Source organism: Notechis scutatus, chromosome 6, assembly GCF_049901735.1.
Source record: "Notechis scutatus isolate UNSWTSFEM ecotype Mainland chromosome 6, rNotScu1.2, whole genome shotgun sequence".
Classification (NCBI taxonomy): Eukaryota; Metazoa; Chordata; class Lepidosauria; order Squamata; family Elapidae; genus Notechis; species Notechis scutatus.
This window is the reverse complement of record NC_142014.1, coordinates 25,200,155-25,214,038: the sequence shown is the minus strand read 5'-3', so window position 1 is coordinate 25,214,038 and position 13,884 is coordinate 25,200,155. Positions and strand designations below refer to the sequence as shown.

General features: G+C 42.2%; 1 protein-coding gene across 1 annotated transcript in view; it reads right to left on the bottom strand.

The window, feature by feature from the left end:
* The window catches only part of VWF (von Willebrand factor), a 176,714-nt gene that overhangs the window by 60,653 nt on the left and 102,177 nt on the right, over positions 1 to 13,884 (bottom strand). Inside the window, exons 30-34 of the mRNA XM_026679287.2 lie at positions 13,197 to 13,340; positions 9,713 to 9,856; positions 7,820 to 7,984; positions 6,605 to 6,648; positions 3,086 to 3,263 (exon numbers count right to left, since the gene is read on the bottom strand). Coding sequence (XP_026535072.2) covers positions 3,086 to 3,263; positions 6,605 to 6,648; positions 7,820 to 7,984; positions 9,713 to 9,856; positions 13,197 to 13,340 — 675 coding nt within the window. The remainder of the gene's footprint in view (positions 1 to 3,085; positions 3,264 to 6,604; positions 6,649 to 7,819; positions 7,985 to 9,712; positions 9,857 to 13,196; positions 13,341 to 13,884) is intronic.

The window sequence follows — 13,884 nt, the reverse complement described above, 5'->3', positions numbered from 1 at the left end:
CCGTGGAGTGCTTAGATCCGGCCTGCAGGGCCACCTTGGAAACAATGAATGACCAGTCCGTGGTGCCTCTGCCAGGGAAAATGGAGCTGCAGGGAACCAAATGAAAACCACCACCCCAGCTCGGTTTTCGCTGGCAGAGGGCTAGCAAAACAAACTAAAAACGAAACAAAAGGAGAAATGTTTCCCCTTTTGCATTTGAGCATGCAAGAAGGGGCAGGAAAGGAGAAAGGGAAAGAGGAAAGACAAAGGAAAAGAAGGGAAGATGGGAAGAGAGCAAGGAAGGAACAAGAAGGAAAGAGGGAAAGGAAGAAGAAAGGAGAATGAAGAGGGAAGGAAAAAGAAGGAAAGGAAGGAAGGAAGGAAGGAAGGAAGGAAGGAAGGAAGGAAGGAAGGAAGGAAGGAAGGAAGGAAGGAAAGGAAGGGAAAGGAAAGGAAAGGAAAGGAAAGGAAAGGAAGGAAAGGAAAGGAAGAAGGAGAATGGGAGGAAAGGAAAGGAAAGGAAAGGAAAGGAAAGGAAAGGAAAGGAAAGGAAAGGAAAGGAAGAAGGAGAATGGGAGGAAAGGAAAGGAAAGGAAAGGAAAGGAAAGGAAAGGAAAGGAGGAAAGAAAGAAAGGAAAGGAAAGGAGGAAAGGAAAGAAGGAAGGAGGAAAGGAAAGGAAAGAAGGAAGGGAAGGAAAGGAAAGGAGGAAAAGAAAGGGAAGGGAAGGAAAAAAGAAAGAGGAAAGGAAAGGAAAGGAGGAAAGAAAGAAGGAAGGGAAAGAAGGGAAGGAAAGGAAAGGAAAGGAGGAAAAGAAAGGGAAGGGAAGGAAAGGAAAGAAAAGGAAAGGAAAGGAGAAAGGAAAGAAGGAAAGGAAAGAAGGGAAGGAAAGGAAAGGAAAGGAAAGGAAAGGAAGAAGGAGAATGGGAGGAAAGGAAAGGAAAGGAAAGGAAGGGAAGGAAAGAAGGGAAGGAAAGGAGGCAAGGAAAGGAAAGGAAAGGAAAGGAGGAAAGGAAAGAAGGAGATTATAATGAGAGGGAGTGAGGGTCTGAGGGAAGTCCTGCCTTAGAACTTGGGCGCCACAGGCGCCCCGGAAATGAGTGATGTCAAGATGGCCACACCCATCCATGGCCACGCCCACCCCAGCCCTCCAAGGTCAAACACAACCCTGAGGCGGCCCTCCATGAAATCAAATTTGATATCCCTGTCCTACCTCTTTCCTGTTGACCTCTCCTCCAAAGGCAAACTCAATTTAATACAATTTAAATGTCCAAATCCCTCCCCCCCAAAAAAGAGCATTAAAACTTATAAAACAAACGTTTGAAGACACATGCATAACAAGGAAAATGACAACAGAAATGCAAATCTTGTCAGAAAAATCCAGTTTTATATGTATCCTTGACAGCTGGCAAAGGGATTCCTATCATCTTGAAAGCAACTTATTTTTTGTGAAGTTTTTTTTTTCTTGTTTCTGTGTCAATAAATACAAATCACATCCTTGGCACTTGATTGTAAAGCCTGTGTGTTAAGTGCTGTTGCTCAGCATGGCGGTTTTTGTCACATAATTCTTTGCTTTCAAGAGCACAAGTGTCCCATGTGATTGGCAGATGGCACTCTATATTTGTCCCCTTGTAATAATTCACAAGCTCTGCACTTGCATATCAAGAGCAGAAAGCGCAGCTGAAAATTACAGCTCTGGTCTCTTAAGTGGAGAAATCCACCTGTTTGAGGCAGTTGGACTCCAGAACATTGTGGCAGATCCCAGGGCAAGTACGTTGAAGACCATCAATCTCTGGAAAGATTTATGAAATCTTGAGATTTTCCCACAGCAGAATGAAAATCTGAAGTTTACGTAAGAGGTTCCGTCAGGTTCAAAAGACCAGGTCTCCACATGAAGGTCTAATTAAACTGGTTTATTTATTGCTACAGTCTATGCCCGAGAATCTTCTCAACTAACAGTTAGCATCTGGTTAGAGTTAGATAAGGATGAATGGAACTCAAGGGAGGTTGGATTTAGTTCAATTGTGGCTACACAGGGATTCTAGACTGATACCTCTTTTAACTCTGCCCCCTAGGTTCTCCCAGTCCTTCCCTACATATTCTGGGTCAGTGATGTCTCCAAAGCAAGCTAGGGGCTGTGACACATGTGTGTTGTAAGTTCAGAGATGCACTATAACCCCCCCCCCCCAGCGGGGCGGGGCAGTTGACATACAAAAAGATATCCCCCGTTCTAGTAGCCCCTCCTTCTAATAATAAATGAAATTCTTTCCTCTCCTTTCCATCCCCCAAACAATATTGGCAAGATTATCCTTTATTTTGGGTTGGTGGTTCTTTCTTTCTTTCTTTCTTTCTTTCTTTCTTTCTTTCTTTCTTTCTTTCTTTCTTTCTTTCTTTCTTTCTTTCTTTCTTTCTTCCTTTCTTCCTTTCTTTCTTTCTCTCTCTCTCTTTCTTTCTTTCTTTCTCTTTCTTTCCTTTCTTTTTCTTTCTTTCCTTTCTTTCTTTCATACTTTTCCTTCTTTCTTTCTCTTTCTTTCCTTCCTTTCTTTTCTTTCTTTTCTTTCCTTTGTTTCTTCTTCTTTTTCTTTCCTAGTTTCTTTCTGTCTGTCTGTCTCTTTCCTTCATGTCTTTTTCTTTCTTTCTTTCTTTCTTTCTTTCTTTCTTTCTTTCTTTCTTTCTTTCTTTCTTTCTTTCTTTCTTTCTTTCTTCCTTTCTTTCTTATTTTTCTTTCCTTTCTTTCTTTTTCTCTTTCTTCCTTTATTTGGTTCTTCCTTTCTTTCTTTCATAATTTCTTTCTGTTTCTTTCCTTCCTTCCTTCCTTCCTTCCTTCCTTCCTTCCTTCCTTCCTTCCTTCCTTCCTTCCTTCCTTCCTTCCTTCCTTTCCTTTCTTTTCTTTCTTTCTTTCCTTCTTTTCTTTCATGCTTTCTTTCCCTCCCCCCTCCCTCCTTCCTTCCTGCCAAGGATAGATATCTTCAATGTTCAGATAGATGGTCATTTCCTGGATGATGTTACCTGGTATTCCATATTCTGTTCCAATCAGCTGAAGCCCGTCCTCCGAGTTATTAATTCTCCCTTGATCAGATTTTACAGGGGGTAAAAAAAAATACTCACATGGACACACCCAACGACAGCCACAGGTTTCCTCCACTTTAACTGCAGGGAAATTGTTGTGACACGTTGGCTTGGCCATCTTCTCACAAAGATGCCGGTGGCTTTTCAGTTCTGTGCGGCCACCTGGTAAGCAGGTCACGCTATAACACTGATCCAGCAACTGCCACTTGTCACCAGGCTGCACAAAAAGACACATCCACATTAAAAAAAATAGCATCCAGGTTTAAGGAAATCCTCAAGGTGATCTCCTTCGGTGGTCTCCATCCAATGGGCACCAAACTCTGATTTAGAATCTAAAGCAGAGATGTCCAACCTTGGGAACTTGAAGATCTGTGGACTTTAACTCATGTCCAACCTTGGGAACTTGAAGATCTGTGGACTTTAACTCAGAGGTGGACTGCTGGGGGTTGGCAGGGGTTCGGGAGAGCCCCTAGCCGAGATTCTGTGCAGTTCGGAGAACCGCCCAAATCCCACTCCTGGCTGGCCCTGCCCAGCCCTCCCCTCCCAGGAGTCGGCACGTGGCCCCTTTTGGATGCAGGTAAGTACAGGGTGTGTGTGTGGAGGCTCAGGGAGGGCAAAAAACGTGCCTCCCAGAAGTTTGGGGAGGCTGGAAATGGGCCTGTTTCTGGCTTCCAGAGAGCCTCCGGAGTCTGGGGGAGGCCGTTTTCACCCTCCTGGAGATTCGAAGAAAGCCTCTGGAGCCCAGGGAGGGCAAAAGTGACCCCTGCCATGATGCAGGAGGTCAACTAGGCCATGCCCACCCAGCAACCGGGCACAGAACCCGTCGTTAAAATTTTTGAAGCCCACCCCTGCTTTAACTCCCAGAATTCCTTAGCGAACCATGCTGGCTGGGGAATTCTGGGAATTGAAGTCCACAAGTTGCCAAAGTTGGACAGCCCTGATCTGAATGTCCATGGGAAAAAAGACATTAACAAAGGAACAAAATTCAGCATATTTTTTTGCCTGGAAAAGATTAACAGTGTAGAATTGCTGCCTTAAATTTGGGTGCTTTCCTAATGTCTAGACTTTCATTCACAGCCAGCATGGCTATTGCTGAGAATTTTGAGCCATCTATGCAATTGGAAGAGTTCCAAATTGGGAGAAATGGGTATACAGAAATTCTGGACTTAAACCAGTCGAAGTGACTTTATTTTCCACTGATTTCAGTGGGACCATTCCTTCACCCTGGAATCCATAGGATTTGATTATTGTACTTTGATTCATTATGTGCTAAGGTTGCTAAACAATGACCATGTGGAATCAGTTTGATGGGCGAGAAGAATGCTTAGTGTTATGCTGGCTGGCATACCTTCCATATATATATTTTTAAAACAAAAATGGTATAAGAAAAAAAATTCTCAACTCTGGAAAAGGAAAACTGACATTAGGAAGGAACACAAAACTATTTAGCCGATTCTAGCCAAAAAACTTGAGCTATGCCAGACAGAAATAGTGCTAATTCAGACCGCTGATGAATACAGATACAACTATTCAATTAATAACCGTTCAAAGTTATGACACTGCTAAAAAAGTCCTCACACTTAATGACTGTTGCATCATTCCCTACAGTCAAATGATCAAATTTCGGGCGCTTGGCAACCAGCATTGATTTATAATAGTTGCAATGTCCTAAGTTATGTGATCACCAGCCAACTTCAAAATAAAAATGGACACTCTGCCCACCCAAACACAGTGAAGAAAATTATATTGGTGCATTTTTTTTTTCATAAATAAAAAGTGGCTTGGTTGCACTTGGCTGAGATGGAAGAATTTAGTTCCACGAATTCCTCTGCCTGATAGAAATAAAGGAACTAAAAAAAGGTTAATGCATGAGTTTGGCAGAAGAGGTTCTTGTGTTGCTTTCATTAGCGTGCGCTCCATTTATGAGATGCCAAATCATTTAAGATTTTTATAGGGGAAAATAGGCAAATTTGTCTAAAAGAAAGAATTGGGAAAATGTCTTGAATGAGCCAAGGGCTCCAGCAATCCAACAAAATCGACAGCATTGATACAATGCAAGTCTTCCCCCTACAGACGGAAAGTCACAAACACAGTCATGGTGAATGTCCAGGGCCGTGATGGCGAACCGATGGCACGCGTACCACAAGCAGCACGCAGAGCCATTTGTGCTGGCATGCGAGCCGTAGGCAAACTTACCTCATTGCGCATGCGCGTGCCTCACAGCTGATTTTTTTTGGCTAGTTTGAGGCCTCTTTCGGCCTCCCAGAGGCTTGGAAATAGCCTCTGCAAGGCTTTTCAGGCCTAATTATAGGCCCATTTCATCAGGAAGTGACAAAACAGGCCTATAATTCGGCCTGAAAAGTCTTGCAGAGGCTTTTTCCAAGCCTCTGGGAGGCCGAAAAAGGCCTCACAACAGCCAAAAAAATCAGCTGTGAGGGGGTGGCGGGGGGATTGTGCGTGCATGCACAGGGGGCATGGGCAGAAGGGGCGCACATTGCATTCTGGGTGCTGGCATGCGAGTGCATGCACGCTGGTGCACATGCAATTTTTGGCACAGGAGCCCAAAAGGGTTAGCCACCACTGGTGTAGGGAGACACGGTTGTCCCAAAGATGTTTTTTCAAGAGGCAACTGTACTTTCTGGTTTTTCTTTGAAGATGTTTCACTTCTCATCCAAGAAGCTTCTTGGATGAGAAGCTAAACGTCTTCAAGAAAAACCAGAAAACCCAGTTGCCTCTTGAAAAAACACTTTTGGGACAATCATGGTGACCATCATCTCCAACTTCATCCTGTAGGAAAGGACTCAGGTTGGCTACCTCATAGGAATGCAAGATGGTGGAAGCTGTTCTGACCTCGGCTTGACAAAATCACGAAACAGACTCCTTGTCTCTACAAAACCCCTTTTTATTTGGCTAAAGTGAATTCCTATCATTCATATCCAGCAAAGTCCAGGCAAACAGACCTTATCTGAATTACAAACACAGACTTTATCAGGCTTGGAGGGTTGCCAGACCGATAGATTCCAAGTGCAATGCTGTACAAGGAAAATCTTGGCAAGGAGTCTCTGTGAGTCACGAACTCAGGCAAGTGAATATTCACACTAATTAAACAAACTAATTGTCTCCTGCAAACACCACTCCCCTTTCACTCCTATTTATTCCTATGGGAGGGGCCATTCACCATCCACTTGTGCTTTTACTCCCGAGTCGACTCCTGTTCCTTAATTGTTCCCTTCTCCTGGCAGCTCTGCGCATGCGCACATCGGGAACAGGCTCCAGCTGTTCTTCTGCCCCACTGACCTCCAACTCTGAAGGCAGCTGATAACTGTCAGGTGGCCCTGGCCCCAGCTCTGCCTCCGATGCAGAGCCTTTGTCAGAGCTTTCCCCAGACTCCAGGACTGGCCCATGTCTGCCACCAGCTCCACAGGCCACTGGCGGACCATAACAGAAGATCTGCACCTTGATTTCCTGCCCAAACTAATCCCCTCCAACTCTGTGAATTGGCCATTCATAACAGGTGATGTCTCTAAAAGTCACAGAATGTGTGAATGACATACTTACTGCTCTGATATTCCCCTCTTCATCGATACACTCTTGAGCACCCTCTGAAAAGAAAGCCACCCAAAGACATTTGTAAGACGTCATCATAAAACGTGAGATAATAATCACACTGAAGCAGATATACAGGTAGTCCTTGACTTACAACCACAGCTGAGCCCGAAATTTAGGTTGCTAAGTGAAACATAAGTGAATTATGCCCCATTTTACGAACTTTCTTGGTGCAGTTCTTAAGCAAATCAATGCAGCTGTTAAGTTAGTAACATGGTTGTTGAGTGAATCTGGTTTCCCCATTGACTTTGCTTGTCAGAAGGTTGCAAAGAGGGATCAAGTGACCTCAGGACACTGCAACCGTCATAAATACAAGCCAGTTGCCAAACGATTAAATTATGATCATGTGACCATGGGGGTGCTGCAATGGTCATGCATGTGAAAAATGGTCATAAGTCACTTTTTTCAATTCCCTTGTAACTTTGAACAATCACTAAATGAACTGACTAGTTTTGACTAGTTTGGAGGTTCGGCAACTATCACCTGTGGCTGGGCCTGCCCACCCACCTCTGCCGTTTCCTGTCCTCTATTCTCTTGTTTTTTAGCTCAGCTGATTCGCATGGCAGAGCGAATTACGGTGCCTCAGCTGAGGTAAAAAACAGCTCACCTCACTAGCACTGACACAGAGGGTGCCAAGCCCGAAACTGACACACATGTAGCCATTTTATTTAGCCCTAATATATATTCCTTTTCTTTCTTTCTCTTTGCTGGTTATGGGGGGAAAGGGTTTAGGGCTTGCCACATTCCTAAGGTGAGAGGAGTGGAGATAGAGAGAGTTGTTTAGGCTAGGTGGCTCTCCTTCCCGTGGGAATGAAAGCTGACCCTGTTGAGACCTGGAGGTGGAGATTGTTGACACCAGGCAACGTGGATTTACTTCTATTGGGGAACGTGACTTTGAGGGGCTGTTTCTAATTTCCAATATTATATGGTATAATTCCGGGTCATGCAAGATCCGGAATTACAACAGACTTTGCCAATTTGATGCTTTCCTAAATAAAAGAAATTGTTTTGGAAGACGGACTTTGCTCTTTTCTTTTTAAATGGATTTCATCCCTTGGAAATCTGACAGAGGGTAGTTTTTGAGTGCTTCGCGCACACTCTCATGATAGAACCAGTAGGAAAAAATTTGGAAACCCACCACAGAGTGTGAAGTGATATGGGGCTTACCTGTACAAAGCTTCTTCATAAATTCATCACCCAACGTGATCATCGTAGAAAGATCTTCAAAATGTTGCAACTTGATGATCGTGTCTTTAGCAGATGGCCCCACTAAAGCACTCAATTGTTCCGCATTATATTTGGTGCCAACGACAATGGGAAGCAGTGAAACTCCTGGGAAAAAGCAGAACAGATTGAAATCCTCCTTAATTCAATTTGAACTTCAATACAAGTGTTCAAACAAACAAACAAACACACAGTTTGGTTAAAATCAGTTTTGGCATAATAATGGTAATTATTTCCATTCTCTATTTTCAGCACAAGATTTTTTTTCCCCCTGCTCACCAGAACAGAATCATGACAAACTATATTCTCAGAAGATTGAAAAAAAACACCATTATTGTAAAGATCCTAGTCTCATTTTACAATGAATTCATGTCACTAAAATAATCCTAAATTGCTGTGTAAATTAGTGTGGATTGAACACTGTCAGTTATCTAAAAGGATTTGCACAATCAAGAACCTAGTTTTGCTGCAAACACTTTCCCCCACACCCCAAGGCTCTGTGTAGCAATAATAATTAGGTCAATCAAGAATTCAGCCTTAACTCAAAAGCTGACCCTACAGCTTTAAAATCGAATGTAGTTTTTGTAAGAAGCTTAATTAGCCCTAAAATGCTTAAAGTTGCTCCCACTTTAATTTAATCACCTTTAATCACAGTTCTAGCCAAGAGCAGAGAATTAAGGGTGGGGGAACCACATAATTTGAGATCCACATCCAATATCTGATTGGACAGTTATATATTTTCAGCTGTACTCAGAATCTAAATTTATTGCATCACAAGAATAATATAATTTCACAATATATCTAGACCGTTTGAAAGAAAAGAAAACTGGCTTATGGACCAATACAGGATTTTTCAATATGCCATTTTAGATCCATTTTTGCTCAGCCAAGAGTTATAACCACATTTATTTTTTTTAATAGAGCTTGTTTTAATGTCCGCAAGTAGACAAAGATGATGGAATTCCCAAGCTGGTCAACTAGAGCATTGGATAAGGTTATCATCAAGGAAAATCATCCCGCTTTCCTTTTTTTTCAATCCGCTTTAAAAACTTCTGATTATCTTTCATGACACAGCATGGAGTGGTAATCCTACCTGAAGATTTACCCCAGGACTGATGAGTAGATGATAAGGTCACGGCTAGGCTACATGTTATACTACCGGCCACATGTAAATTATGCACGGTGACCTCTTCTCTCTTGCATGGCAACTGTGGAGGCTTGGATTTTGCACAATATTCCACAAGAGAAAAGAGCCTGCTTCTCCTTCTCTTCGACCATCTAACTTTCTGTTCTCCCCAAAGGAATTCACCATGGTTTACCTGCTGTAGGCTGTATGCAATGTCCAGAACACCAAATGGCAAAGCCAATAAGTGTCTCTCAACAAGCCAGAGAAAGAGACGTTAACACAGTACCTCCTCCCTTTCTCTGAAAAAGCTTTTTCTCCTGGGAGCACCTTGGGAAACATTCGCAGGTACTGAAAAATGTACGCTCTACTGTTAACCAGGGGGCGGGCTTCAAAATTTTTAGCAACGGGTTCTCTGCCCAGTTGCTGGGTGGGCGTGGCCATGGTGGGTGTGGCCTCATCAGCTTCCTGTACCACGGTGGTGGGGAGTGTTACTTAACCACTGTCTCGCTTAGCACCAGAAATTTTGGATTCAGTTACAGTCATAAGTCAAGGACTACCTGTATGGACTTTTGGGACATCCAACCATGTATGAAGCAGGGCAAATAGACTTCAGTAACAAAAGAATAGGGACGCCTTATGCCCCACAAGCTGGAGGCATGTTTCCAAAATATCACTGCACTGTAAAAGTAATGGTAAAATAACAAATTTACTATTGGCTCTGGCGGAATACGCAGCAGCTTCCACAGCGTCTTTTGAGGTGTCTGCCACAATAACCACGGCCGTTTTAGATGCATTGGGTCGTCCTCCGTTGGCTTCAGAAATGGCATGCTGAACCATGAAGTCTATTGCTTCTCCTGGAAATAATACAGGACAAGCATAGCTTATGAGAAGAGTAAAAAACAAGAAAAGATCAAGATAATAGACTAGACTTTAGGCTAGGCTAAGCTAGAGCAGAACAGAATAGAATAATACTAAGGTAGAGTAGGGTAGGGGGTAGGGTAGGGTAGGGTAGAATAGAATAGAATAGAATAGAATAGAATAGAATAGAATAGAATAGAATAATAGAATAGAATAATAATAGGGTAGGGTGGGGTAGGGTAGGGTAAAATAGAATAGAACCGAACTGAACCAAACAGAACCGAACCGAACCAAACCGAACCAAACAGAACAGAATAGAATAGAATTCTTTATTGGCCAAGTGTGATTGGACACACAAGGAATTTCTCTCCAGTGCAGAAGCTCTCAGCATGCACACATACAACAACAAAGTGGTAGGCCATATATCATAAATCATAGTTACAATCATTAAAAAGTAAAAATGAAATGGCAAAGTATCCCAAGTAATCCTTTATAAAGCAAATCTTAACGGTAGCTTTATTGTCCATTCTGAAACTTATTTTCCTACTGTTGAAGAACCATTGAGTCCTTTGGGCCAATAGCAGGAGAAGAAACATCTGCCAATACTGTATTTTTTCTGTCCCATGTAAGGAAAACATCTTAATGAAGATACAGTGGTAAGTGAGAAGAAATAGACACAAATATTTTTCACTCCCTCACCAGGACTGTGTGTGCTAGACCTATTTTGATTAAACAGTCCTAACACTAATTTTTTCTTGTAGTTTGAAGGGAACATTTATCAGTTGTGAGTTTGGTCTACCCTCATCCAATCAACACAACCAGGTTATGTTGCTGCCAGTTGGGATGACCTGTTAGCAACTCAGTGATATTTAGAAAATTGTTGAAAACTTATCTATTCAAATTCTTTGTAGGTTGCGTATGTGCGTTATATTATCTGGACATCTGTGATCTTTGCTTCCTTATTATTGTTCTTGCTGCTACAGTTGAAAGCCTCTCAGAGTCTTGTAGAGTTGAGAAGCCTCCAAATTATAAAATAAATAGGGGAGTGGGTTTAGGTTGTCATGCTGTGTAGCACAGGACGAGAGGAGAGAGTCTGATTTTGATTATATGTAGCGGAAAGATCTCCACAGGGCTGTGCATAGAGGTAGTATCCAGCAGGTTCTGACCAGTTTTGGAGAACCAGTAGTGGAAATTTTGAGTGGTTCAGAGAACCGGCAAATCCCACCTCTGACTGGCCCCGCCCCCATCTACACTCTGCCTCCCAAGTCCCAGCTGATTGGCTGAGTCTTCTTTTGCATAGGAAAACAGAGCTGGAAAGCAGGTTAGTGGGGTGGGGAGGGAATGGGATTTTACAGTATCCTTCCCCTGCCACGCCCATCTTACCATCTCTTGACATGAGTTGCTAAGGTCAGGAAGAGAAGGACTGGAGAACCTACACACTGCCCTCTGCTGAAAGAGGATAGCAATAGCACTTAGACTTCTATATCACTTCACAGTGCTTTGCAGCCCTCTCTAAGAATCAGCCTATTGCCCCCCCAACAATCAGGGTCCTCATTTTACCAACCTCAGAAGGATAGAAGGATGAGTCAACCTTGAGCCGGTCAGGATTGAACCCTTGGCAATCTGCAGAATTAGCCTGCAATACTGCACTCTAACCGCTGCAATACTGCTCTCTAATGGCTCATGAATCCTGGCTAAACCTCACCTAAAGAGGAAATCAGGAGTGACCACCCCACTGGAGGAGGATTGTCATTGTGGTCTGTATGTATCAGAGGGGTGTGTGTATGGTATGTTGTATGTGTGTGTGCAGAAGTCGTTTGTAGAAAAAGCTGTGGGACTATATGTACTTTCATTCAAGTTTTTCCCCATATGAAGTTACTCAGCTAATGAGTAAAGGAACTGAAGGAAGACACAATTTAATTTACAAGACACTAATTGATTACATGTGGATGAAATTCCATTAAAGCAGTAGTTAGCAGCTTGATTAATACCTATTCATTTATTTTATTTTTTTTGGAGTGCACATCCAGCAAAACTGAAGCTGTCCCAAGCACAACCAAGTGGCACACTGTGGTGCAAAGAAAGAAGGAATGACTTAATCATAACTGGATTTGGGTGTGACCCTTCTGCATTTTAAGGGGAGTTGCCCCTGAAGGCAGATAAATCATAAACTAAGCAGCTTTGGCTCTAAAAAACAAAAGAATGAAGGAGAGGAAATTAAGAGCATAATAACTAACAGTAGGAAGGAAAAACTCCAATAAACTGAAGCAGAGAGAAACAGAAAGAAGAAATGAGGGGTTTGTGTATCTTGGTAAGAGGAAGGGTAAAATATTAAACTGCATGAAGATATTTCTTCTCTGTTAGAAGCTAGGGCAAGAGATTCTGCAAAGCAAGGTTCCTTCCTTAGTCGCTTGAATCGCCTCATTAAAACTGGATATACAATTCTATCAATAAACACCTTTCCAATAATTTGGACAAAGGAAGAATCAGAGCTTAAAGGTCTTTATTCTTCCACCTTTATTGGAAACCTCTTCAGATGGAAACCTAAAGGACAATTTAATTAGAGTTCAAAGGAGGCAAAAAAACCAGATTCCTGGACTGGAGATACTTGCTATAATTGTTGTGGTTCAAAATAGTTGCTTAATGTGACATTCAGTACTATGATAACCCATTGTTAGCACTGTTAAAAAAAGGGTGTGTTATTTAGTTCTTTAACTTACCAACATAATATTAAGTTAAGCGTTTGCTTCATGCATTTTTTTTCATTTTATTTCCCTGCACCAAGCTGATTAATTGTGATCATCAGGTATACAAATACTTAACACTGAGGCCGATTCCCACAAAATTCATTTCCCATCCCAACATTATGATCTTTCATGCTTCCTGCCCTATTTCCTCTTTCTTCCCTACCTAAGTTTCTTCTACAAAGATGGGTGTTGTTTTCCAAGGACATGAATTCGGTTCCTTCTCTCAAATGAATGATTTGCATCTCTGTAGTCTTCCCTACCATTCCTTTCTCCAAACTTGGCAATTTGAAGACTTGTGGACTTCAACTCCCAGAATTGCAGCAGATATATATTTTTTCTTTGTGCCCTAAGAAACGAATATCTGCCACTCTCTGGGATTGAACTCTCAATCTTCTGAGTCGGAGGCCAGCTAGTCGTTGCAACTACTGGATCAGTGAACCAGATGTAAAATTCACATCTGGTTCACCCAAACCAGTGAAAACCAGTAACAGCCCACCCCCGAATACTCAAATGAGTATTCAATAAACTTTCTTAGAACTGATCAAAGGAAAACCTTTCCCCTATCACTGCAGACCAGAGAAGACGATACCTAGTTTGCTTGGGCCTTTCTCTCTTTGATGAATGGAGTCCACCTTTTTCAGAAGGTTTGCTTCTTCCTGGAATGCGTTCCATGAAATTTCCAGAGAGTTCACTTTTGCATATTGAAGTACTGCAACTTGAGTTGAAAAATGACCTGGGGAGGAAGCCAAAAGATTCAGGGATCAAGAAATTAAAAAGATTGGATTAAAACTTGCTTATGGCTTACTAGACCTCAAAGTCAAAACAGAAGACACCTTTGTAAATTGATGGACATGAAAAGCATATTAATGTTGATTACCATTTTGGGTCACTTGACTCCAACAACCTCAGACTATATATTTAGATGAGTTTTATATATTATTAATCAATTTAGCCCTTGCACGCATGATAGACCCTTCCAACCACCTCCATCTGTAATTAGCTCTGTTGTTTTTGCTTCCGTCATGTTGGTCAAAGGAGGTTTATCTCTTGCTGTTGCTTCGTCCGATCCAGCCTGGAATGCTTATCTCTAGGAGGTGATGTTAACCTGCCAGCTATTGCAATTTGTTGCTTTGCTTGTGATCTTGTGATTGTATATATATTTGCTTTCACTGCAGTATAATATTCTGTCAGAGTGTGCACAGTGTGACTATGTGTCAACCCAGTCTATAAGCTGGGAAGTATGGAAATCATTGAATAGACTGTGCCTGGGTACAAGA